This window comes from Puntigrus tetrazona, chromosome 20 (genome assembly GCF_018831695.1).
Source record: "Puntigrus tetrazona isolate hp1 chromosome 20, ASM1883169v1, whole genome shotgun sequence".
Lineage (NCBI taxonomy): Eukaryota > Metazoa > Chordata > Actinopteri > Cypriniformes > Cyprinidae > Puntigrus > Puntigrus tetrazona.
Window position 1 is genome coordinate 574875 of NC_056718.1, and position 26536 is coordinate 601410.

Genomic DNA, 26536 nt, shown 5'->3' on the forward strand with positions numbered 1-26536 from the left:
ACTTTAGTAAGGGAAAAAATTGCCTTCAAAACAATGGATATCCATTTATTTATTTAGCTGTTGAATGTATATATAGAAACATGAAAATAAGCATATCTGTGCAAATATGTACATTTTGACTCGATTGCATCGTTGTGGGTGGAACGGGTTGATTGGTGGAATTTTCTGACAGCATTGTGGGTAATGTAGTTCTTCACCGTGAACTCAGCTGTGTAAAAAAAATAAGGTGGTTTGATGTTTTCAAGCATGTGCCATCGATTGGCAATCATCATTAAAGATTTGCCTATGGAGAAAATGAAGTTTATGCAGACTGGAAAATAATGCAGTGTTGAGGTCTTGCTTAAAAAGTGTTTCAATGCAGCTTGCTGTTTCTAAATAGAGATCATATGAATGTCGCTCCGTTCGAGTGCCACAACAAACCTCCTTCACACTGAGCACATAGAGCTGTGCAGCGGTGAGGACGCCATTCAAGCTCACAGGTTGCAATAATTGTTTTGGTGGCATTATGTTTCTCGGTCGTATTTTGTGGTTCATTGAATCACGGCTCAAATGAAGAAAGTTTCTCTTTCTTATGTAAAATCTTAATGAACTAATTAAAAGTTGCCCGAGGTTGGGCGGGGGAGGAATATTATTCCAGCCTAATCAAATTACTTCTGTAATGGATTCCAGCGTCTGTACGGCGGTGAGAGAACAGAGAGAGACACCTAGAGGAGGACAGAGGGAACGAGGAGAGCTGGATGGATGCAGTTTGACATTACGGCGCTGAAGCATGCACATATGTGACATCTCCTCAGAGATCCCCTCACTGTCCTACAAAATACAGTATTGAGCTCTGCTTGTAACGTTATTCTGGATTGTAGGAATATATTATATAAAGGAATATAGAAAGGAACCATTTAGTCAAAAGGTTCTTCTAAGGCATCGTGAAGCATCTTTATTTTTAAGAGCGTTTTAATCAATGTAATGCATACTTGCTTAATAAAAGCCAAAAATCTCGTGCTAGTGTAGTTGGTCATCCTGCTTCTCGTCGGTCTCTTAAAGGGTTTTCCGGTGTCATGAGTCACAGATAAGGAGCTCTCTCGCTCTGTCTCTTCATCTTTATAGTGCCGCAGAGGCTCTTTTGGCAAGAGTGAAGCGTTTGTTTGGAGACCCACACCAGGCCACGGAGGACCTGAAGAAAGAGGTCAGTGATAAAATGGGCGATTACAGGCGGAAACTGGACGAAGCTCAGGATCTGCTGAGGGACGCACACGACAAAACCAAACAGGCCGAGGGACTGGGCATCAGCAACCAGCTGAACCTCGAGCGTCTGCAGGTGAACACCTACACAAACACGCTGCTGTATAAAACGCTCTGAGCTGTGTCTAAAGCGTTGCGTTTGTCTGAGCAGGGAAAGAGGGATGTGGCCGGTGAAGGGAAAAAGGAAATGGAGGAAATTTTGGCAGAAGGAGAGAAGATGCTGGACGAAGCTAACGCTCTCTCCGACAGCGTCAACCGGGGCAAAGAGGTCAGTTTCTTGCAGAGATGTCACTGAACAGTACCCTATCCTGAGAGCCGTGGCTCACTGACTGGCGTCTGCAGGAGCTGGAGGAGATGGCCAGAGAGCTGGGTCCCCTGCACGATCAGCTGGACTTTAAGGTGGAGCGGTTGGGTCGCGGTCTGGACGACGCCGTCCCTGATCTGCTGCTGAGAGCGGAGGACCACGCCAGCCAGCTCAACGATTCTGCTGCCATACTCGACAGGTGTGTGCCTATCGGTTCTTACCCGCTGTGTGTGGTGGACCAGTCACAACAGACCGGGCCATCCGACCAATCAGAGCAGAGTAAGCTCACGAAAGGGAGGGGTTTTGCCCTTCACATGCATGTAAACATAGGAGACTGCAAAACAATATTAGGAGACATAATAGGGGCACTCTTGAAGACTTATTTTTGGATGGTTTCTTGCACAGAACTATGTTGTGAAATCAAAACACTTTTACCATAGTGCACGACTTGTGAAATATAATCATTTTTTTTAAAATGTGTTTCACAAAACTAGCTCTGTGATGTGATGTGAGGCATTCGGATAGCTGTGAAAAGCCTTGTGAAAAACAGGTCACAGTAAAAGAGCTCAAGCGCTTCCAGAAACGGATGCATGCTTTTGTTAAAACTATTGGTTAGGGTCAGTTTAGGCTTGTACTAAACCGATGTACTAAAACACTGCCAGATTTACAAAATAATCAGTTTCAGATAGATACTGCCGCTCACTAGACATTTCTTTTCAAAAGCGTCATGCAGAAGCAATGTATAATCAGTTTGTGGACATTTTCTTTTGTGGACATGGTTTTTTCCAGTGGGTTACTTTATTTTGTGTCTCTCTGATCGGACTGAATGTGGCTTCTGTAGTATTCTGGCTGAGGCAAAGAACCTGTCCTTCAATGCCACCGCCGCTTTCAACGCTTACACAAACATCAAGAACTACATCGATGAGGCCGATAAGGTGGCCAAAGAGGCAAGGAAAACCAGCATCGATGCTCTACAGCTGGTGAGGAAACACACACACACACACACACACACACACACACAGAGTCTGAATCAGTGACTGATGTGAAATGCTCAATGTGGGCAGTTGTATTTTGTTAGTTTGTTTTTCTCTACAGTCAGTGTTGGGGAAAGTTACTTTTAAAAGCCCTTTCACAGAAAAAAGTGTAATGAATAAACCTCGGGATGAAGGAGAAATAAATTCACGTCTGTACAGTAGAACAGAGGAGAAGAAGGTACTCTTCAGCAATCGGAAAACAAGTTTTTTTTTTCAAAAAACACTGCTTTTTGGTGTTGAAGTACATTTTTTTATTGCATATGTCAAAGTTAAAAGCGAATCTGAAAGTTCAAAGAGGTGCTAAAGTCTGATTCTTTGGTGGCTGTGCTTTAAAATGAAGCTATTATTATCTTAATTCAAGTGGATTTTGAAAGTCTTGCAGTAATCAGTGTTGAGTACCGCCAGTCATTTGTAGGAATTAATAAAAGTAATCAAAACGTAATCAGATGTTACATTATTAGGAAATGAAATAGTACTTATATGATTTTAAATAAGGTAACTTGTAATCAGTAACCTGTTACATAAGACTCTCAGCCTCTGTTCAATTCATTTCCATTTGTCCTGCTTCAGAGATCAAAGCGTTCTCCCGTTCCTCCCGTTATCATCCCTCGCTCCTGTCGTTCAGCCTCTTTCACTATCCTCTCACGTCTGCCGCTGGAACGGCGGGCCGAAAGGTTAAAACTGAACAAGGGTGCTTCACACAAGAGTGTCAAACCTGACAATATGCAACAATACTAAAAATGAGCTTTCAATCCTCTCTCCCTCTCTCAGCATGGAAATGCATGACAAGAGCAAGATCGTATCACGTTCAACTATATTTCTGTGTTATCACCACGCAACTAGGACCATCGCTTTTGTGACTTTCCATTACTTGATAATAATCAGAAGTTAGAATATTACAATGATTTCTGAAGGACCGTGTGATGCTGAAGACTGGAGTAAGAAATACAGTTGATGTGCATAGACAACATACTTCATCCGAATGCGTAAAAAAACTAAAATCTTCAAGGTTTTGAATTCAATGTGTGGCACATGTTTACATTTAAAATATTGTTTTCCCCCCAAAAACACAATTGTTGAGAACATGTCCCTAAAGTTCAAAAGTTTGGTTTGTATGCTCTGAAGCTTGAGTGGCCTCTGATCTGCTCTGTGTGTGTGTGTGTGTGTGTGTGTGTGTGTGTGTGTGTGTGTGTGTGTGTGTGTGTGTGTGTGTGTGTAGGCCTCGGGACCCAAAGGATCTCTGAAAGACCAGGCCAAGGGTTCGGTTCAGAAGAGTCACCGTCTATGGAACGAGGCCAAAGAGCTGCAAAATGACGTGAAAGGTGAAAAACCACATCAGATTACCAGCCTGAGGCTTCTCACAAATCTTCCTGAGAAAAACCGTATTGTTTTTCCAACATCTTTTTTTTTCAGAAAACGGAGACAATCTGGGTGATCTTCAGCTCAGACTGAAAGGAGCCAACAAAAAGAACAAAGACTTACAGAAAGGCCTGAACGACACAATGGAGAAACTCAACGCCATCCCTGATGGTGAGTGTGTGTGTGTGTGTGTGTGTTTGTGTGTATGTGTGTGTGTGTGTGTGAGACAGAGCGTGTGTGTGAAGACCTGAGTTTACAGGAAACCAAGGCAGTTCAAACTCTCATATTTTCCTTGACAGCTGATCTGTGTGTGTGTGTGTGTGTGTGTGTGTGTGTGTGTGTGTGTGTGTGTGTGTGTCAGGGTCATCCTCACCAGCTTGACTGCAGAAAACACAGAAACTTTAACACAGTCACTTTAAACCTTCATAGGGTTTGATGTTTGCTGTTCCTATGGTTACACAGAGGTGTGTGTGAGTGTGTGTGTGTGTGTGTGTGTGTGTGTGTGTGTGTGTGTGTGTGTGTGTGTGTGTTTCAGACTGGCATCTAGAATGCCACAATGTCACTTCTGAGGATCTAAAACAATTTTCTGCACCATCCACCACATTTGGCACAAACAATTATGAATTATCATAGACTGTAAAGGGCAACTCTGTGCCTCCCTTAAAACTTGAAGGCATCTTAGTAGACAGGATATTAGTAGAAGCGCTGGATCTGAATGTGTCTGGTTACCTTCCCACCTACCATGTACTTCCTGAGAAAACAGCAGTCAGTAAAATATCAAGTCAGTCTTGTTATAGGAAACTGAAACTATTAAAAGCTATTTTTAATAAATGTTAGATGAATACAAATGAAACTTTAAGTATTGTTACAAAGAATTACTACAACTGAAATACAATAACCTAAACAGAAATTAAAATGCTAATTCAAAATAAGAATAAATACTGTAATGTATGTAAATAATGCTAAAATAATGGAGGCAAGCAAGTCTATATATATATATATATATATATATATATATATATATATATATATATATATATATATATATATATATATCACACAATAATAATTCAAGGTGCTTGAGGTTAAAAAATATTGTAAAATTATTAAAATAATAGGAAGTAAAATTAACAATAAAAAGTAAAAATTAAGAACAAATATCTTCTGTAAATGATCCAAGAGATGTAATGTAGAGGGGTGATAAATTTGTTACAGCTCATTGTTTTAAAATTAATATTTATGTTAATGAGTCAGTCTTATAAAGTGTTTTACTTTTTAAAGGACATTTTTTTTTCAGAAAATTGAAACCTAGTTAGTTTGAGGACCATTAGGATTTGTTTAGGATTGTGAGATTGATTAATTAAACACAGTTCTCCATCATGACTGGAAATATAATAATTACCATAGCAATAACCGATGAATATATTTCAAATATATTTTTCCCACTATAGCAGTATTAGTAGTGTGTGCTGATTCAGTCCACTTAGATGCGCATGAATTATAAACACATCTCAGTATTAGTCGTCGTCGTAGTACTAATGTTTTTACGTTGAAATGCTCATTTTGCTGTATAATGGTTATATATTTCTGTCACAAATATATTGTGGTTGGTTGTAGTGAAGAGCTTTGGGTTTCTGATGGTAGTTTTACAGTAAAGCAGAGGAAGTGACTCTGAGAGCAGCTCTGGAGATAAAGTTCACGTCTTCGTGCAGAGAGACACAGATGAAAGCACTTTATCAGAGTGTCTGAGAAAACTTTCCTTCACAACATTCTAGAGCATAATAATGTACTTTTTACTGCACTGCATTTCTTATTAAATATCCTTTAATACTTACATTAGAAACCTAGCACTTTCCCGTTTTAATAAAAATAAAATTTAAAGATTTCCTTAAGCACAAGTACATAACAACGTTATTAAAGGTAGAACAGACAACAACGAATTTCCTCTCGTAAATATATTAAAACATACTTTTGGATTGGATTGAATGGAACTCCTTTGGACCAGTTTAAAGGCCATTTTTACCATCAGATTCCAGATTTTTAAAGAATTGTATCTCAGCCGTGTATCGTCCTCTCCTAAAAAAAGCAGACATCGATGGAAAGCTTATTTATTTAGCATTTATTTGACCCTCACGACTAGTTTTTGCCTCCAGGGTCACATATGTTAAGTTACTTTCTAAGATCATTCATGGTGCGCTTTCTTCACTCTCCTCATATTAATGCTGTTCTTCATCTTTGTGAACACGGCGTTGGAGACGTGCAGCTAAATCGTGTTTTCTCAATGACGGCAGATCTGGCAACCAAGATCCAGGCCACTAAGCTGAAGGCGGCAGAGGCCAACGACACGGCCATAGACGTCCTCAACCGCCTGAAGGACATGAACCTCAACCTGATGGGCCTGAAGAGGAACCACAGCAAGCTGGAGGACGACGTGAAGAAAGCCAACAACCTGATCAAAGACCCGGAGAAAAACAGTACGACTTCCATCCAACTCCAGCAATAATGCTTCTGTGTTAGAGACAACAGCTGCATGGATCATGAAGATTTGATTTCTTAATTGAAATGTTTGTGTTACAAGATCACTTAAATGCTTATTTGGTATTTTTCCCCCCCTCATTTGATTTTGAACGTCAACAGCAATAAGTATGTATACACGATTTTTCTTCTTTCATCTGTGCGAATGATTTTAAGAGCTCTCTCCGCTCCCCGAGGCTTCAGCATGGTGCTTTTATCCGGAGCGCTGCATGCACAGAGAGAGTGTTTTCCCAATCGCTCCGTTTCTCCGTTCTTTGTTTCAACCCAACAGGATTAAACGCAGCCTTTGAAAGCTTCACTAAGCTTGTTATCCTAATGAGCGCTTTAGCTAATTACAGATGGAAACTCTGTCATTTTTCGCTCTCATCTTCTCTTTTGAAATAACAGCTCCATGTCTTTCGCTGCCTACGCTGCAAATGAGAGATATATAACATGTCACTTTTTCCCCGTTTTCTCTTTTGCCTCTGAATTCTTTCGTAGTCTCTCGCGCTCTTCTGTTAGAGGCTTTCGTTCTCCGTTACTCACAGCTCCGCTGTCCAGCATGTTTCTAATGCGCTGTTAATTGTATTCAGTCACGCTGTTGTGTGTTAATGTGCGTGCGTGTGTGTGTGTGTGTGTGTGTGTGTGTGTGTGTGTGCAGTTCATGCGGCCGGAGCTAAAGTCAAGGATCTGGAGAATGAAGCTGACAGGTTGCTGGAGAAACTGAAGCCCATTCAGGAGCTCCAGGACAACCTGAAGAAAAACATCTCTCAGATCAAAGAGCTCATCAACCAGGCTCGCAAACAGGCCAACTCTGTGAGTACTGCCCTTCATACGCCACGACAAGTCTGCTTTATTCTTTCAAATCAGTTTATTCAAAGATTGCATTTATTTGAACGCTTGTAGGGGTAGGATACTCGCAAAGTTGGCTACAGCCAGTCTCTGTTGGGAAACCATCGCAATGAAGTCTTCTGTGCTTTCTATTTTCGTTTTCTGAGATTGGTTCTTCAAATTTGAAATTTTGGTCTTTTTTTGGTTTTTCATCAAATATTTTTTCAGACTAGTTTTTTCTCCTACGCTGAGCCATGTATCTCCACTTCAGTGGTACTTACACACACCAGACTTTTAAAACTTTTTCAACCCTGTCTATATCCTGAAGGTTTTACAGAGGGATTTGATCATATATAATTTGCTCGATAATATGCAACATTTTATCGTCAAAATGTATTGTTTTCTGTCTGTTTTAAGGATTATGAAACGAAACTGAGATAAACATTTGACTCTAATGTGTCAAAAAAATGATATACGAATTTTGAAACTGGTTTCATCCAGTGTTCTGTTCTTTAAAAGTATGCAATTAGCACAAATTTCATTAAACAGTGCCTCATTTGCATATTTAAACTTAATATTTTAGAAAACATAAAAAGCATAATACATTTGCAATTATCAATGTAATCAGTCAACTAGCTAAGTAAGTTGATAACTATTAGTTCATTTTTTTCCCTATTCGCCTGCAGTGTCTCGCCTTAATGGTTTAATCAAATTTTTATAATCAAAAAGCCTAATCAAATGAATTTATAAAAACAGCGTTATCTGTTTATTTTCTGATCTTTTGTGTTGTGGAGTTTGGATTATGTTTCTGGTCATCAGATGAATAAAACATGAACAAATTATCTTTAACCAACTAAAAAAAAATAAACAGTACTTTATTCATAAAGGCTCCACTTGTTTCAAGGCTTCTTTATTGTTAAGCGAAAAGCATATCAAATATTTTAAACACTATTCTGTGAACACAAAATCGATAAATGTAGAAGGGTCTTACTTTTAAGATTGCTGATTTCTCTTTGAATAAGGAAGACGAGAAGATCGTTGACTGTGTGCTGACCTCTCGTGACCTTTGCCCCCTAGATCAAGGTGTCTGTGTCGTCCGGAGGAGACTGTATCCGCACCTACCGGCCAGAGATCAAGAAGGGCCGCTACAACACCATCATCCTCCATGTGAAGACGGTCGCTGCTGATAACCTGCTCTTCTACCTCGGATCGGCCAAATACGTGAGTGAGCTTCAGAGACCAGCGAGACGATGAGGGAAATATTAATAAAGAGCTCATAAAGTCACGTTTGATGAGGGCTGAGTTTCCTCAATCGCGTGTAGGTGGATTTCTTGGCGCTCGAGATGAGGAAGGGCAAGGTGAACTTCCTGTGGGATGTGGGTTCGGGGGTCGGCCGTGTCGAATATCCCGATCTCGTCATCAACGATGGAAACTGGCATCGGATCGAGGCTTCGCGGTAATTCAGAGTTCACGTACACTGTGTGCTTTGTTGAGAAATAATCATCTCCTCATTTCCTATCAGATTTTCCATCAGCCTTTATCACATCCTCACAACAAGATAGATGTACTTCAGATGGGAAATTGTGCAAGATGTTCTGCCTCCACCACAAAATAAAAAAGGGAATTGTTACTCTTTTTTTATTACAATTGGTGGTTTATATGTAAGCAATAAGTTACAAGAGAACCTTATAAGAATACTGTATGTATTCAGGAAATCTCTGAATTGAAAGATTAAAATTAGACTTTTGAAATTGGACCAAAAACGATTCTGGCTCCCTTAAAAAAAAGAGATGAACTCAGAATTCAGAGCAGAAGAACAAAGATGTTAAAACTGGAAGCTGTGAAATTGAAAAGGTTAAAAATAAAGGCAACTTATTTATTTTTATTTCTTTCTTTCTCTGTTTGGTGGAAAATCTGCTCCAAGTTTTTCTTACTGAAATATTTTCCTGGTTTTAAGCTTAAACCTCTCCAAATGTAGTTTTTGTGAAATGAACTTGTTTTAAGGGTTGATTCAGTAAGACCAAGTCATCATTTCTGGTATACCATCATTACTTCTCCTCAACATGCTTCTTCTTAAACGTTCCTGATTCCTTTCCAGATGTTAGTTTTGTAAACAGATGTCAATTTGACCTACGTTAGATTTTCTTCACAAAACTAAAATATTACTTGAGTTCATCTAGTGCTAAAAGATAGTGAAGATAGGCAGGGTTTGGGGGGAAACATTGATTATTTGCAGCATACAGTACGATGCTTCACGACTGAAAAGTACTAGTAAGTGTTTGTTGGTCTTGCCGATTACCGGTGGCTGAAGTGTTGGTCTTATCCTCATGTTGTTGGTGTCCAGTATCGGGCTGAACGGCAGTATCTTAGTCCATGCACTGGAGGGACCCAAAACAGGCATCTTGCCGAGCCTCAGAAGTGCCAGATCCCCCGAGAGTTACACCGTGCTGGACGTGGACCAGAACGCTTACCTGTTTGTCGGCGGCATGCTGGGCTCGGTGAAGGTGAGAGAGTTACTGCTTTAGCGCTTGAATCTGGAAATGCACTTTAACGAGGTGAAAGCATGTTTTTTTTCATGCACTGGACAGTTGTGAGATTTTATGATATTTTGCTTATGTGACAATAACTCTGCTGATTCATATAAATATTTATAGAAATAAATTGTATTCCCTAACCTGCTATAAATGTATTTTTTATGCCTGTTGACTGTATTTTCTAAATAATGGAGTATTAAAAGAGTCCTTCTGTAAAAGCCTACCTGTAATTTGTTAACAAAACCACATAAGAATTAAATATTGTGTTTCAAAAACTTGTAATACAAGCCAGCTGTCTTAACGTCTTAAGACCTATTAATGAATTAATATTTCTAGCATATTCACCTGTAATCCTGAAATGTAAATCCATGCCTGTACAGTAGAGGGCGCAGCACAAATAAAATGCAAGATGAAAATGACGCATTCAACACTCTTCATCAATAAAATGAAATGTCGTGTTTATCTGAAGTCATTTTTTCGAAGGTCAGCTTCGAAGATACTGGTTAATAAAATGGCAATAAACACATAAAGTATATGTTAAATATTTAAATATAACCTATGTTTTGCTTTTCACTGTATTGATTTTGAATAATACTAAATATGTTTTTGTCTAGAACTACATTAATGTCATGTTCACACACAACACCTCTGAACGTACTCTCAATTTCTCTCAACATGGCAACACGTCATGCATTACCCCGGCACTGCTTCAGTTTGTTTCAAATCAAAATTGTGAACTAATTTGATTGGGTTCTGTTCTCATCCAATAGTATTGGTTTTGTGAAATCAATGATATTACTGCGACAATGACAAGGATTGTCTGAATGGGAAAAAAAAGGAAATTTTGAATAATTGTATTGAATTATTCTGTGTGTGTGTGTGTGTGTGTAGAAGGCAGACGCTGTGAAAACCACCACGTTCTCAGGCTGTATGGGAGAGACGTCTCTGGATGGGAAACCCATCGGCCTCTGGAACTACAGAGAGAGGGACGGGGCTTGTGCTGGATGCGTGGTCAGGTGAGCAAACACACACACACACACACACACACACACATCAGTTCAGTGCGAGGAGCTCAGTGTAAAGTGTGTGTTTGTGTGTGTGTGTGCAGTCCTCAGCCGGCGGACACTGAAGGCACGGTTCAGTTTGACGGAGATGGATACGCAGCTGTGAGCCGACCCACTCGATGGAACCCAAACGTCTCCACGGTCATGTTCAAGTTTCGCACCTTCTCCACCGACGCGCTCATGATGTACTTCGCCACCAAAGACATGGTAACACCCCCCTCCCACGCTTAAAGGGGTCATCGAATGCCCAGTTGATATGATTCCTTTGATATTTTCTTACTGAAAAGTCTTTGGTTAAAATTTATCAGTGGTTGTACTTACAATCTCAGATCTCGAAAGTCAAACTAAAAAGCGTTCATCAAAAGTAGCAGCTCTCTGATGCCTGCAATTCATATACAGTATAATTACCCAATGATATAACTGAGAGAGAGTAGGCTACTGCCATCTCTTATTTATTCCCCTTTAAACCATATAAATGAGCAATCAGCTGCTTATATCCGTGCTCCGTCTGTCTGTCTGAGCAGAAGGACTTCATGAGTGCAGAGCTGAGCGATGGGAGGGTAAAAGTGAGTTATGATCTGGGCTCAGGAACCGGCTCCATCATCAGTGACAAACGCTATAATGACGGCAAATGGAAGTCGTTCACCATGTCCCGCATGAAGAAAGAAGGTACACACACGACTGGAGATGTTCACATTGGTCCTTTGCGAGCTTTTAGAAGTATTATATTTTTAGCTGTATTATTTTATTTCAGTTGCCAAAAATATATTTTTAATCATGCTACTTTTAGTTAACGATAACATTGGTGCCAAGAAGATATATAAGTACACAAATGTATATTCAAATGCTGCACCATCCTAATTACTTAAAGCTGCAGTCTGTAACTTTTTTTTTGGTTAAAGATGATGCAAAATCGATATTTGAGCAAGTACATAACCAGCCCGTGTTCAAAACTGTGCCTTACTTTAGCACAATTCACAACGGTCCGCTTACAGTAATGTTTTCTAATATGAGTGGTACGGGCAGGTTTTCTCAGGAAGTTGGAGTATTGCGCTGTTTGGCAATTTATGGCAATTTTACGTCACGTCTGTAAACATAAAGAAGCTGTCCCGGCGAGTACAGGCTATGGCTTCATTCACCGAGGAACCTGCAGCCTTTTCTAACAGCAGCAGGAATAATTCAATGTCAAAAAATCATTTTGATGGCGGATTGTATTCTAGAAAAGATTAAATTCACACATGTGAATGAAATCCCATTCCGAGGGTGTTTCGATGGCGACAAAAAGCCTTTAAGTAGGAGGTTTTACGTAATCCCAAGCATGAACTGCATGTGATAGACCACGATGCCCATCGGTTTATTTTGGTCAGACTCGGTGTCAGTGGTCGATGCTTTGAAAGCGTCACAGTGTTTCACTGTTTCTTTTGCATTTGCTTATTAGCAAGCGTCGCCATAGTGAACATCGACACTAACGAGGATGAGCAGATGCGGATGGCATCTCCGGGTGGAGCGACAGGCCTCAACCTGAGGGAGGATGAGAGGATGTATTTCGGCGGTGTACCTAAGGCTGGAAACTACAGGTGTGTATTCTTCTACTACACGAGTTCCTTCTGTGTTTAATCTCACGTCTGCTAATAAAGCTGGATGAGGGTTTTTTCACGTTTCCTCAGGCCAGAGGTGGTTTTGAAGAGATTCTCTGGCTGTATGAAAGACATTGAAGTTTCCCGAACGCCGTACAATTTGCTGAGCAGCCCGGACTACACAGGACTGACCAAAGGCTGCTCCATTGAGGTACAGCCACGAAAGGCCTTTGTCATTGTCTCTCTTCACTAAAGGCAGCATTCTCCACAAGCACTCTTTCTTTTATTAGAAGAGAATTAGCATTACAAATAGCAATTACAAAGTGTCCAGGACAGTTGCTGTAGTTGAGGAGACACCCATGACCGATCTGATGGCGTCAGCCGATGAACCACAGGAGGATTCTGGGTGAAACTACGAACTAAACACCGGCTTCTCTCTCTGTCAGAACCTGCACACCGTAAGCTTCCCCAGACCCGGGTACATGGAGCTGAAGCCCGTGTCGTTTGATGTGGGCTCAGAGATCTCTCTCTCCTTCAGCACGAAGAGTGAGAACGGCATCATCCTGTTCGGCAGAGGAGGACTGACCTCTATGACACAGCTCACTCAGGGCCTGACGCCCGTCCACATCCCACGCCGCTCTCGCAGACAGACCGGAGAGGTGCTCGCACACGCCTCACACTCTCATTCAGTCATGAGATTACTGAAATGTGCTTAGCGCTGATAAACCCTTTTACACAGATTGACGTTTTAACTGCGCAACACTCCTATACACAACAGTCCCATAGTCCCACTACTCTTATTTATCAGTAAACAACGGTGGAAAATTCTTTATAAAGCCAATCCGGATTTGGGGGGAGGCTTTGAACAGTTTCATGCAGCCAGAATTATTGTTTTTACATTCCACTTGGAGGCGGTTTTATCGAAAACCACATCAGTAGACCAGCAGGGACGAACAAACAGCATAAAAGAAATATAAGTGGAAATTTGTGTGGACTTTGTAAAATGGAATTTCGGGCAAGTTTTCTTTGCCAATCAAGTGGAATAGATGGGGAATTACACTTCCGAGCAAGTTGTTTTCAGCCTGCCAAGATTTTCTTAATTCCTATAGAAAAGTAGTTTTCTGGTGGGCTCCTCATTTATAGATCTTTTTTCTGAGGAACAGTACAGAGCATCGTTTAACTGTCAGAAAATGTCACACTGTGTCATCCCGCATCTAGGATCACTGATTATAATTGGTTCTGTTTGAATTTATTGAATCGCGCCACTTGTGTCTGATATAGAAATATTGGTTCTGTAGTAGATTAAAGTATATGTGTCATCGCCGCTATGTTTACCTAGCACTGGCAGTCTTTTCACAAACTTATGCTTAGTGCAGAACCATTCGTTTTCAAAAACATCAGGTTCCAACATATCTCAAAACAGGTACTGGAGAAAAAACATGAGATTTGAAAGAAACCAGTGTTGAGCCATTTAAAGACTTTCAAATGAACAATTGTATATGTGTTACTATATACTATATATCAATACTATTATGAATAGGTATCCAGTGTAGAGAAGAAAAAACCTGTCCAGTTCAGCAGCAGTGTTCTGAACACTGTGATTTCTCAAAATCACAAAAAGACGAATATGGCTTGACCTGTCAGTGTTCTTAGTAGAAAAAAAGCTTCACCTGGCAACAGAATGTAAGTGTTTGTCAGTTTTGAGTTAGTCATAAGTCAAAAGTGCACCTGATTTTTTTTACCATAGGTTCAATATAAATGGACCAAAGGGCCTAATTCAATATTATGGAACAAAATAGTCTTTGGAAAAAAAAACATGCAAAAAGCTAACCATGTCTTTACTGGCAGTGAAATGATACTCCAGATTTTGTAATAAACCCATTGGGAGCATATATTGTGAAAACATAATAGGTCCCAGAACAGAACTTTGAGGAACCCCACACTTAAAAGGTGCAGAAGATGATGCAAATCCACATAAATTAAGTCTTTCTGCATATATAAACACATTATATATATATATATATATAAAAAAATTCTAAACTTGTATTCAATATTTATGTATTTGTGTTTTAGCATTTTAATAGAAAATGCCATTTTTAGCAAAGTCCTGTATTTTAAGCAATATATATATAAAGATCTTGTTGACACACATACACAGATATTCATATTCATATCACTGGGTTAATGATCTATACACAACATAACTAGAGATATTTCTGTGTCTGTAAAGGCATCTCCCTCACTGACTAGCCTACTTCGTCCCAATCAGATTCAAAATGGTTCAAAATTTACATGATCTACATATAATCTACATACTGTATATGATCTACATTGTCTCTGATCCCAACTGTTTTTTCAAGCTCGGTACAAGACATGCACTAGGGCTTTCCTTACTGTAATACACCTACAACAGGGATTGACATAAAAACTTGTCTTTGGCAAGGAAGCATTGTCTCTGATGGGAAATTAATTAATTGTTAAACTTTTAAACAGTACCTTCAATTCTTACCATCTGTTCAAGCCATGCAATGAAAATGTTATGGCCTATAGTATCATATGCTATTTATACCAAAACTGCAGCATCCCCAGAGTCTACAGTTAACACATTGTTAAGAACCTTTAAAAATGAAGATTCTGCGTTATGATGCTGTCTATAACCAGAGAGAAATACTTAGTTTCGGGGCAAAAAGAAGGCAGATGAATGAGAACAGCTTTGTCTAGTACTTTTGAAAGAAATGGCAATTTTAAAACAGGTCTATAGTTGAAATAAAATAAGTGTCAATGTTGTAAATTTAGTTGTAACACAAGTTCAATTTATGCTATAAAGCAGTTTTACAGAAAACAGTGATGTTATTGTTCAGATCAGAGTTGATTCAGTTCACTTGAAAAACGGTATCAGTGCTGCAAAGTCAGTGTAATTATTCAGCTCAGTTCTGATTTTGACTGAATATAAATGATCTTTTAATGCCCGCAAAACACAAAGCTCCTGTAGGTAGGACTGAGTCTGAGCGTTAGCTGCATTGCGTAGTTTTGAAAAATCCAGCCTTCTTCCAGCTGATTGCAAACACAGACACACAGGAGACCGTGCGAGACGGCTCGATGCTGTTCTTTTTGCCTGTCTGAGCACTTAGGAAGGTGATTATGGGTAATAGTGGAAGTCCGGGGAGCCACGGCCTTCAGTACGAGATCATAATGAATCCACGGGGTTACAGGGGTCTCATAGCCCATAAAAGAGATTTATTATCCGGGCAGGTTTGTAATTGCTTCTGCCCTTCAGCAAACAAAAGTTGATCTTTTTTTGTTACCAGGTGGACTAAAGGCCAGGGGCACGGTGATCATTTTAATTAAAATATGACTTTCTACATCTTTGTCAGTAACGTCTTCATCATCCTTCTCTCTCTCCAGCTCAGGGGCAGCACATCAATTATGCGGCGTATCCGTAGTAAGCAGTCGCCTCTCTCACCTCCCTGTGATACTCCGTTTGTAAAAATAGATTTACAAGCCAGCGTTTTGATGGATCGCGTCCAATTTGCGATAACCCTCCCGGGAGAGGGTGCCGGACCGCCACCTTTTGAAAATCATTATTGCTCGTAAATTAAGTGGGTGTCATTTTGCGGGAGTGCGGCTTCGGAGAGGCCAAGGGTTTTCTCCACCGCTCCTCATTCATTCCTCCAATTTACGGCGAGTCCAGGGTCACCTGCGCTGCGTGCGCGTCGCCGTCGGCTCGGAGAGAGGATCCTGCTCTTGCATCACTCTCCTCAATTCCAGTGCGGCGCGCAGAGCGTGAGTGTGTGCTCTCAGAGCCGTCTGTCTGATTACCGGCCCTCAGCTCACTCCCCGCGAATATATTACTGTGAGCCATTCTGTACCTCAGGACGCCTCTGTGTACCATTCTTATCAAAAATACTTAGCTTTTTATCTAGACTACATTTTCATATATTATCGGCAAATAATCTTGGCTTGCAAAGCTCACCGTTAAAATGCTTGGATGCCAGGGCGTTATTGTGTGGTTGCTAAGGTGTTTTTAGTGCAGTTGGTTAACCAAAAAGTTTCTGGGGCCTTGGTTGCATGTCCTGGCTCATTGCTAAGCTGTTTCTAAGGGGTTCTAGAGTGTGACAGTAGCTACTCGGTTGCCGGGGCCAATTGTCATTTGGTTGCTAGGATGTTGTGAGTGTTTTTAGCGCAAATGGTAAAAAAAAAAGAATTTGCTGTAGCTGGGCCGTGGCATTGCTGTTTATGTGTTCTGGTTGGTTGCTAAGGTCTTTCTAGGAAGTTGTTGGGAAATTGTGAAGCGTTTCGGAGTGTTAAACATTTACTACTCTGTTGCCAAGGCGTTGTTATTTGGTTGTTAGGGTTAACACAGTTAACACAGTAGTGGTTAGGGTATTGCTAGGGTGTTGTTTATGTGCAATGGCTAGTTGCTAAGGCGTCTCTAGGTGGATGCTGGGGTATTCTGAGTGGTTTGGGGTGAAGTTGCTGCTCTGTTGCTAGGGTGTTGTGGGTAGTTGTTAGGGTATTATTCTGCAGTGGCATTAGCGCTGCATTGCTGGTTGTTTACGTTTTCTGGCTGGTTGCTAAGGCGTCTCTAGGTGGTTGTTGTGGTATTCTGAGGGATTTCTAGAGCGTTACTATTCAGTTGCTAGGGTGTTATGAGTGATTGCTAAAGTGTAGAGTTCAAACTGGTTCTTGCTAGGGCATTTTAGTTTGCTAGGGTGTTCTGGAGGGTTGATAAAGTGTTTTTAGTACATTGCTATGTAGTTTTCTCAGTGTTGTGAGTGGTTGCTAGGACATCGCTAAGGTGTTTTGAGTGTTTTAAGCACACTCAGAACATGATTAACCTTTTTTCATGGTGGCATGTTTGTTTAGGGTGTTTTAGGCTGGATTCTACTGTGTTTCTTATCATGTTGGTATAGTGGGCAGTTTGTTATAGGGTATTCTGGTAGTTGCATTGCTGACAGTCAATGCAGATCATTGTCATGGAGCCAATACCGGGTGACCGATTGATTGCACGTGAAAGTTTATCAGTTTGAGTTGTGGGATTGTTTAGATCACTAACACTGTGCACAATAGTGACTAGTAAAGCGATTAGTAATAGTCCAAGCCTCATCCATCCGTATGTGTGTGTCTGCAGCCCTTCCTGTCTGTGCAACTGAATAAAGGGGCTCTGGAGGTGCTGGTGTTCACCGGCAGCAGGAATCCACGCAGAGCTTTCAGAAAAGTGGAAAAGGGAATACTGCATGATGGAAGAGAGCACTCACTGCGAATCCAGAGACTTCAGGGAGCGTAAGTCCCCCCTCCTTCTCTCTCTCTCTCTCTTTCTCTCATAACTTTTCCCAAGCAGGCCTCTTTGAAACTAATGGAGCATGCGTGTGTAGATCTTTCACTGTGCAGGTGGATGAAGAGCCACCCTTCCAGCAGCCATTACCCAATGATCATCCTCTGAGCATCCATCGCCTCTTCATCGGAGGCATCCCTACAGACATAGAAACAGGTGTACAGCGGCCGAACGTGCCTTTTGAGGGCTGCATCTGGAACCTTCTCATCAACACTGTGTACGTCCAAACTGCAGCCATCATGGTTCCACATCTCTATTAAAAAATACATCTTTTTTGGTGGAATTGAAGGTGCTGTATGTAATTATTTAACCACCCTGAAGCAAAAAAAAAGTTAAGACATCATGCTACGGTCAAGTTCTATGAAAAACAATGCTACAGCCAGTTATTCTATTTTGAAATGTGCATTCCATGACAGAATGTCTGCCTTTGTTTTGTGACTCCGCCCACTAACATTTCACCCAATAGTACTTTGACACCCTAGGTTGCCAGGTGGTGGAAAACACAGCATATTGCAGCTATGAAAGCAAACAAATTCGTTTGGGTCAGAGATCACAGATTCTACTAGATCTAAAAAGATTTGGGATCTATTAAAAAATCTCTATGACCGGATCATAACAATATTTGTTAGTTTATACTAGTGCTGTCAATAGATAATAAAAATAAATCTAATTAATCACATTTTTCTAAAATGAATTGCGTTTAGAGTAAATATACTTTTATATTGCAATAATTTCTGATGAAATCTTTAAATTAACAACATAAAGACAGATCTGAATGCCTTTTTTTGAGATTGAAGGCCATGTCTGGACTAGTTTTCCATTAGTACGTAGCTATTTAATCACTGATTAGAAATTCATCATTCATACATACAAAACAGTCAGTTTTAACATTTAAAATAACATCTAGTTTAATTGAACTTCAACAATCTTCACATAAAAAACTGTTTAATACCAGTACTGATTATAATAACAGTACTAATAACAGGACTAAATTAAATATAGATAAATCCTTGAAGCTATAAAAGTTTTTTTTTCCCTGTTTTGTCTTTGTCCTTTGTTTAATAGACATCACAGCAGCACTGGACTGCTTCAGGACTGATCTGAAAACCATTTCAAAAACAATGTTATTAAATGTGACTTATATGAAATATATTATATGCGTGCAGTTTTAAGGCAGCTTTAGCCCTAGTCCTGCCCCTGCATTAATTACATTAAAGAAAAAATTAATCGCATGGCGTTAACACACTCATTTTGACACCACTAGTTTATACCTCTATATATATGTTTATACATGTTCATACGTCTGTATAATAGTGTTTTGTTTAGAATAAGGTTAATAATTAGATTACTGAAATCCATGTCAGTGTAGGGCTTGTCTCCATCTATTGTCAGGGGTGTTCATTTCTGACAATGAGAGTCCTCAACCTGGCAACCTGAGTCTCAGAAGGTGGTGGGAGAAACTATATTTTGAATTTGGACTGGAATAACCACTTCAGCTGCCACCTGTCAAGATTACGCACTGCACCTTTGAATGGCTTATTGCAAAAATAATGTTTAGTCGTTTAATAATTTTGGTAAAAAAAGAAACATTATTCTAAAATATTGTTGTGTTCCACAAAGGAAAGTCATGCAGGCTTGCATTTTAATTTTTGGGATGAACTTTAAAGCAGACAGAGTCTACAGTCCCTAACACACTTGCCCATCAGTGTTGCCAAGTCTTTTATTTTCCTGCAGAATGAGTTTTTTTTGACACTGGGACGTGATTTAGATGGAGGGGGGTATAGTAGTTGGACTGGTTTTCTGTCGCAGACCTGGCAACCCATCGGTTGCTCAGGGCATTAGGTTTTAAACCCTTTTTTGGCTTTAATGAGAAACATAAAACAAATGTTTTTTTTTTCTGTCCTAGCACGAGACTTAACAGTAACGGTTGAGCTTTCTGGTGTACAGATAATAGGACGTCAGAGACGCTAGCAAGTCTTCCAAGCTTCTCGAGGTCACCTTTAACAGCCCACGATAAATGCGCCGACCTCCAGAGCACAATTCACTGCAGTATGTTTCGACTGGGCTGTAGTGACTCGTACACACCAGCGACTAGTGTAAACATTGACCCATTTTTCCCAGCCTCCAGTGGCTGTAGATTAAAGGTCTTGTTTTCCTTCCAGTGCAGTTTTGAGGTGCAGTCATAAGCTAAACGCTGTATGACATTAATAATCACAGTTTTTCTTGCTCTAATGAGGAGTATGAATCTCTGCCAGTGGGCTGTGCGTCTTTTCCACTAGAGCGAACCCCATTGCCCTCTACCAGACTCATTTAAATGAGTCTGTCCTTGCTCATAAGCGTGTTCATTATTCACCTGATTGGAGTCACGTCGTGTCATCGTTCCCTCAAGAGCGGCTGTGTGTTGTGTCTGTGTCTGTCAATGAAACAGGCCCGTGGACTTCTCTCAGCCCGTGGCCTTTGAGAACGCAGAGATTGGCCAGTGTCCCGACCTGGCCCCGCCCCAGCCCCGCCCCAGACCCCGAGGAGGAGGAGGAGGAAGAGGGAGCGGCTCCGCCCAAACCAGCTCTGAGGCCCACAGAAGCAGCTCGGCCTCCACCGCCAGCCTCCACCGTACGTCCTTTAACCAGTAGTTTAAGACTGACCGCTAGTTGGTCAGTTTGTACATAATGGGACACAATGTCCTCTTAGTTTCGTTCCTTTTCTAGCGCTTATGTTTGCATCTAAACACAAAGAGTTAAATTCGATATCTCTGACAGTTTTAGGGTCAGTGTTGCCGAGGCGGTTTTAACTCACAGTTAGGACTGAACGATTTGTTTGGGAAAAAATAATTTTATAATTGTTTAGAAGGCTGCACAATTTGGCCAACAATTTATTTAATAAGAATTAATTAATTAATTAATTATGCCACAACTACTAAATGTTATTACTATCACGACCTGGATCACAAAAGCAGTTATAAAAGGATAATTTTTTTCTAATTGAGATTTACACATCATCTGAAATCTGAATAAGCAGTCTTTCCATTGTACAATATTTGGCTGAGATACATCTAATTGAAAAAATACTGAAGGGTCAGAAAAATTGCCTTTAAAGTTATAACAGTCATTGTATTGTATTGTAAAAAATGAAATACCAATATTTATGTGCATATTGCAAACCAAACTGCACATTATAAGTGATATGAAGCAGCATTTATACACAAAGTGCATATTATATATATCATTTAAATACATAGCAGCCACTGCAAAGGCATATTACGGTGTTGGCTTCTATTTCTTGTCACTGTAGAAGTTAAAGCTGAACAGTCGCTGCACCTCCTCTTTGCTCCTTGAGGATTTCAGGTCTCACTTCAGATATCCAGACCAGTATGAATGCATGCGTTTGTCCAGGCATCATGCACACCAGCTCCCGAAACATCAACCCTATGATCATGTTATCCTGAGAAAGAGAAAGACTGAAGGATAGCAGTGAGAGAGAGTAAACGCTAGAGCAGTTTTCCAGGCCATTAGCCTCACAGATGAGCTGAAGATGTGCAGAGACTTCCATGTGGCCTAGCGGTGGTTCACGCACTGCATGCTGCTTTTAACACAGACCTTCTCTTCAGCTGAAGGAGCTAAAGCTAACAGCGTTAGCACTCATGCCGGTCTCCTGGGCAGTCACGTCTATAAACAGTTTCCCATGCATGTTTTTAAATGGTTTACAATATTATTTATCACTGCAGCTGCAAAATACAATTAGTCAATATTTTTGGTACCAATGACCCGATTACGGAAAAGGAGTTTGAGCTATAGCACGCAGACATTGCATGTAATCATTCAGTCGTGGCGTGTGAGAACGAAGGCATGAATGCTAAAAAGCAATGCAAATACATATAATGATGAGGACTGTAGAGAGAGAAAACAAAGCCAGATCTCCAACGTTTTAGGCCTAAAGTCATGATCAAAAACCTTCAAAAAAAAAGTATGGTCACCCTACTAATAAACGTGCACACGCTGTCTATCAATATTCAGAATTTCAGAACTGGCTCTCTTTTAAATTCATAAATGTGAATCTGAATTGCAGAGATGTTAAACGGAAATGACAGGAAGAGGAGTTTCTGACAGCCACACGTCTGTGGAATTTCATTAGTCAAAGTTTGTGGGAATAATAACATCTGACTGTTACATTTCGTTTTGAACAGTCTGAAACAAATCGGGGGGAACCATGTTTCTTGTTTGTTTCATGCACCATGATGCTTTAATGCTGTCGTGTAATCGCTGGCTTCACCTGAGCTCTTCGTGATCTGTCTCTTTCTGCTGCTGTCACTCTGCTGCTCTCAGGCCACGCCCCTCGCCGAGGCCACGCCCATCACAGACACGCCCACCGGTGTTAAAGAAGCTGCGGTATTAACCTGCTCACACACACACACACACACACGCGCACACACACACATCATGTGAATATTCCAGTTCCTCCATTCAGACACTCATCCTTTGACTGACGGCCGGCAGAGCTTTTATCTGCTTTATGCTGCTTCTGCTGCTTTGTTTTTGGAGGAAGTTCTGATTTCTGAGTCACAGTGTGTTTCATTGTTCGACAAGCTCCTCATTCTCAGATGAAAACTGAACGCCGATGAAATAAGCGCAGTGATGTGTTGTGACTGTTCTCTGGCTCCATCTACTGCCTGTGCTTTAGAAACAGCTCATAGACTTAACTTAAGTCTTAACATCTAGAGGTTTGGTGGCTCACAATTTACACATTATGCCAAGTATACAGTAGCAAAGCACTGATAAACAAGTTTATAATAAACTGTATCCACTACACTGTTGGTACACTAATAGTCCATATACTGTACAAAAAGTAAGTTCCTCATTTATTGGCTTTAATTATGAAGTGTTCCTCAGATGTTGAAAGGTATAGCGTGTTAAGCACAAATGTCATGCAATTTCACTTTTACAGTCATTTATTATCAATAATAATTTTTTTCATGTTTTCATGAACTGTAGATATATTTTAGATCCCTTGGCCCTATACCCAAATATAAACACTATTAAAAACCATTATAATATATGTAACGAATATAATAAAAAGCAATATTTTTACAATATTTTGTTACATAATTTATGCAACATCGCTTTTCTCAAGTAAATGAGTCAGCTGTATTAAAATGTGCTTGAAAACTGAATCTTGTCACAAATTCAATAGAATCGGCTGATTAATTTCCTGAATTCAGTATTCGTTGATTAAATATGTAAACACTGGCACATCTGTAGAGCTGTTGAGATCACATCTGTTAAACTACACCAGTTAGGTTTAGAATACTTACATACTGCATATATATTCAATCAGAAAATAATAATTTGTATATTACAGTGACTATTACTGATGTGTTTGTATTAACACATAGTGTAAAGACTACAGTTGCTAAAATGAACTAGTTAACAAATGATTTGTAAGTACTTTATTTCTATATACTAAAATGTTTTGGTGACTTCCGTAATGTGCAGCGTTTGATTGACACCTGCTCTGTCCAATCACACAGGTGTCGTGCACAGCGGAGGCGGAGCCTGTTGTGCTGGAGCTGGCCAAACAGTTCGGTCTGTCCAGAAACAGTCACATGGCTTTTGAGTTTGACGACAAGAAGGTGAAGAACAGGTGAGTGTGAGTTACTCTCATCTTCCTCCTCCTCCTCTTCCTCCTCCTCGTCCTCACGCGGTGTGTGTGTGTCGGCTCCTCAGGCTGATCATCGAGTTCGAGATACGCACAGAAGCTGCCTCGGGGCTGGTCTTCTACATGGCCAGAATAAACCACGCCGACTTCGCCACCATCCAGCTGAAGGAGGGCATGGCTCACCTGAGCTATGATCTGGGCAGCGGAAACACCTCCGTCAGCGTGCCACGCATCATCAATGACGGACAGTGGCACAAGGTCAGAGCGCATGACCTTTGACCTCTATCGCTCTCTGGTTCACAGTTCACAATTTCAAAGCTTTTGGCTCATCTGGATACAATATTGAGTTTTGATGCTGTGATAATAGAGAAGGTGCACGGGTCACAATTAGACCAGAAACATCATTTATGCAAATATGTGTGACCATCACGTTACAAGCATCAAGCATGCTGTCATTGAACTAGTTTTATAATTGTTGAAATAAGTCCAAACAGTTTGGGCTTATTTAAACACCACCTGAGGCTGGTGTTACGAGCACTTCCTCTGTCTGTTGGCCGCTTTAAAATGAATCACTTTATATATTCCCCAATTGTAAGTCGCTTCAAATAAAGCCGTCTGCAAAATGATTAAATGTAAATATTTATTTTGACAGAAAATAATAATTTTATTCTTCAAACAAACACACATTCAACTGATCAAAAGTGACAGTGAAGACATTTATAGTGTTTTAAATAAATTTATCTGTAAACCCAGAAAAATAAAATAGAAAAATATTTTTTTTGACACTAATATAATCAGAAATATTTCTTGAGCAGTAAATCAGTATGATTTCTGAAGGATCGTGTGACACTGAAGACTGGAGAATAATGCTAAAAAATATAGCTGCACTTCAGAGAAATAAATTACAGTAAATGCAGCTGTTTTAAATTATTTTATTAAAGTATTTTGGATCAAATAAATGCATCCTCAGTGAGCAGAAGACTTTTTTCAGAAACATACAAAAACTATTTTACACACCTCAAACTTTTGACTTCAAACTTTTTTTCAACGGCTTGCACCCAAAGAAACAGACTAATACTAGCGTATATGCCCGTCTTTTTATGATGTAATGAGCACATTGTGTTTTATGAGGAGTGATCCCAGTTCTGGCTGATCTAATTAATGCAGCCTAACAATCCTTTAACAGATTTGAATACTAGAAGCGTATTAGTGTGTTATGTGTAGGCTAGTTTAAAAAGATGTGTCTTTAATCTAGATTTAAACTGACAGAGTGTGTCTGCCTCCCAAACAGTGTTAGGGAGATCAAAACATTTTGCAAAACACAACACACAGTTCTCTATGTAACACACAGGAATATCTAACAGGAAGTATCTTGATTTTCTTTTTCAAACACTACACATGCTCAATGTATTTATTTTCTTAAGTGCTGTGCAATACTGTGTTCACAACCACAAATGCTTAGAGTAAAAAAAGGTTGGTCTTACTTTCGTGTTTAGTGTGAATCTCTTTGCCAATTACTTTCAGTTTTGTAGAGAAATTTACAAGATACTCACGAAAAGATGAGCTTTAGGTTTTGAATAACTATGTATCATATATCCAAAAATATAACATTATAGAAAAGGTTTGCAACATTTGTGATATTTGGAATGCAGTGCTTCATTCTCCAAAAAAATGATTTGAACGAAGTGTACTATGTTTGGATTTGACTGTAAAGTTTTAGAAAAAGGTAAGCAGTAAAAGCCCTGTAAAAGCAAGCAAGTGTTGTGTTTGTAGATCCGCGTGACGAGAGAGAAGCAGAGAGGATTCCTCGTGATTGACTCACGTTACTCCAAACACACCAGCAGCCCGAAGAAAGCTGATATTCTGGATGTGGTGGGAATGCTGTATGTGGGAGGTTTACCGCTCAACTACACCACCAAACGCATCGGACCGGTGAGCACACACACACACACACACACACACACACACACACACTCAGATACTCCACACAGTCTTGTCTGCTCCACACTAAGTCTGCTGCTGCTGTGCTTCTTTAGGTGCTCTACAGTATCGACGGTTGCATTAGGAACTTCAAGATGATGAATCTGCCCCTCAACATGGAGCAACCCACATCTAGCTACCGTGTGGGCTCCTGCTTCGCCAACCCAGAAAAAGGAACTTATTTTGATGGCACAGGCTATGCCAAAGCTGGTGAGGATCCACTTTCAGTCATATACAGTGTTGTAAACACTTAACGCCACTTCCATTCAGTTATTGATTAACTCGTCCCTAACTGCTGGGTTGATCCCGAAAAGTTTGAAGCATGCTCTGGTTCAACCATTGCTCAAGGAAGGGTGCCTTGATAATTAACGGCCTGTCTCTATGCTATCATTTTTGTCAAAACCTTTTGAAAAGGTGTTGTATTCACAACTGATCTCTTTTCTGAATGAAGCTAAGTTAATGGTCCCTCTCCAATCTGGTTTCTCTGGCACTGAGTCTGCTTTGCTCAAAGTGTTTTACTTGCTTCAGTTCTGTTGATGCTGGTTGGAAAAGTTGTTTGGCATTGGGGGTATTGCTTTGCAGTGGTTCAACTTATATCTTTTACTGACATGTCTTTTACTGTTGAATTAGGTCAGTTCTGTTCGTCTGTTGCCCCTTTTACTTGTGGAGTGCTGCAAGGTTCCTTATTAGACCCACTTCTTTTTCATTTATATTGGATGATATCATTAGATGACATGGTGTTTCGTTTCATTTGTATGCAGATGATACTTAGTTATTCCTAACATTTAAAGATGGCGATACAGTTGACCCATTTTGGCCTGCCGGAAATGGTTGTCTCAATGAAGATAAAACTGAAATAAACGTTTTTGGACTCCCAAAGTTGGGAGCTTGTCTTATAAATGAAATTATGACAAGCATTTCTCCTCAGTCTCTTGGTGTTATTCTGGACTCTGGTCTCTGCTTAACTAAGCATATCAATACTGTGGTCAAGAACCGTTTTTATCAGTTACGGATCATCTAGAGATTTGTCTTTTTGTGATCTAGAGAAGGCCATTCATGCCTTAATCACCTCTCATCTTGATTATTGTAACTCGTTATATTCAGCTCTTCCTCTTT

General features: G+C 40.1%; 1 protein-coding gene across 1 annotated transcript in view; it reads left to right on the forward strand.

The window, feature by feature from the left end:
• The window catches only part of lama2 (laminin, alpha 2), a 144007-nt gene that overhangs the window by 114575 nt on the left and 2896 nt on the right, over nucleotides 1-26536 (forward strand). The window contains 27 exon segments of the mRNA XM_043219394.1: nucleotides 1105-1315; nucleotides 1391-1507; nucleotides 1582-1742; nucleotides 2385-2523; nucleotides 3797-3899; nucleotides 3991-4107; nucleotides 6228-6410; nucleotides 6574-6579; nucleotides 7112-7266; nucleotides 8359-8502; nucleotides 8604-8737; nucleotides 9626-9785; nucleotides 10707-10831; nucleotides 10924-11086; nucleotides 11404-11548; nucleotides 12318-12456; nucleotides 12547-12667; nucleotides 12903-13115; nucleotides 17588-17739; nucleotides 17832-18008; nucleotides 20220-20288; nucleotides 20290-20401; nucleotides 22111-22173; nucleotides 23313-23425; nucleotides 23509-23698; nucleotides 25214-25372; nucleotides 25477-25630. Of these exon segments, the coding sequence (XP_043075329.1) occupies nucleotides 1105-1315; nucleotides 1391-1507; nucleotides 1582-1742; nucleotides 2385-2523; nucleotides 3797-3899; nucleotides 3991-4107; nucleotides 6228-6410; nucleotides 6574-6579; nucleotides 7112-7266; nucleotides 8359-8502; nucleotides 8604-8737; nucleotides 9626-9785; nucleotides 10707-10831; nucleotides 10924-11086; nucleotides 11404-11548; nucleotides 12318-12456; nucleotides 12547-12667; nucleotides 12903-13115; nucleotides 17588-17739; nucleotides 17832-18008; nucleotides 20220-20288; nucleotides 20290-20401; nucleotides 22111-22173; nucleotides 23313-23425; nucleotides 23509-23698; nucleotides 25214-25372; nucleotides 25477-25630 (3725 nt within the window).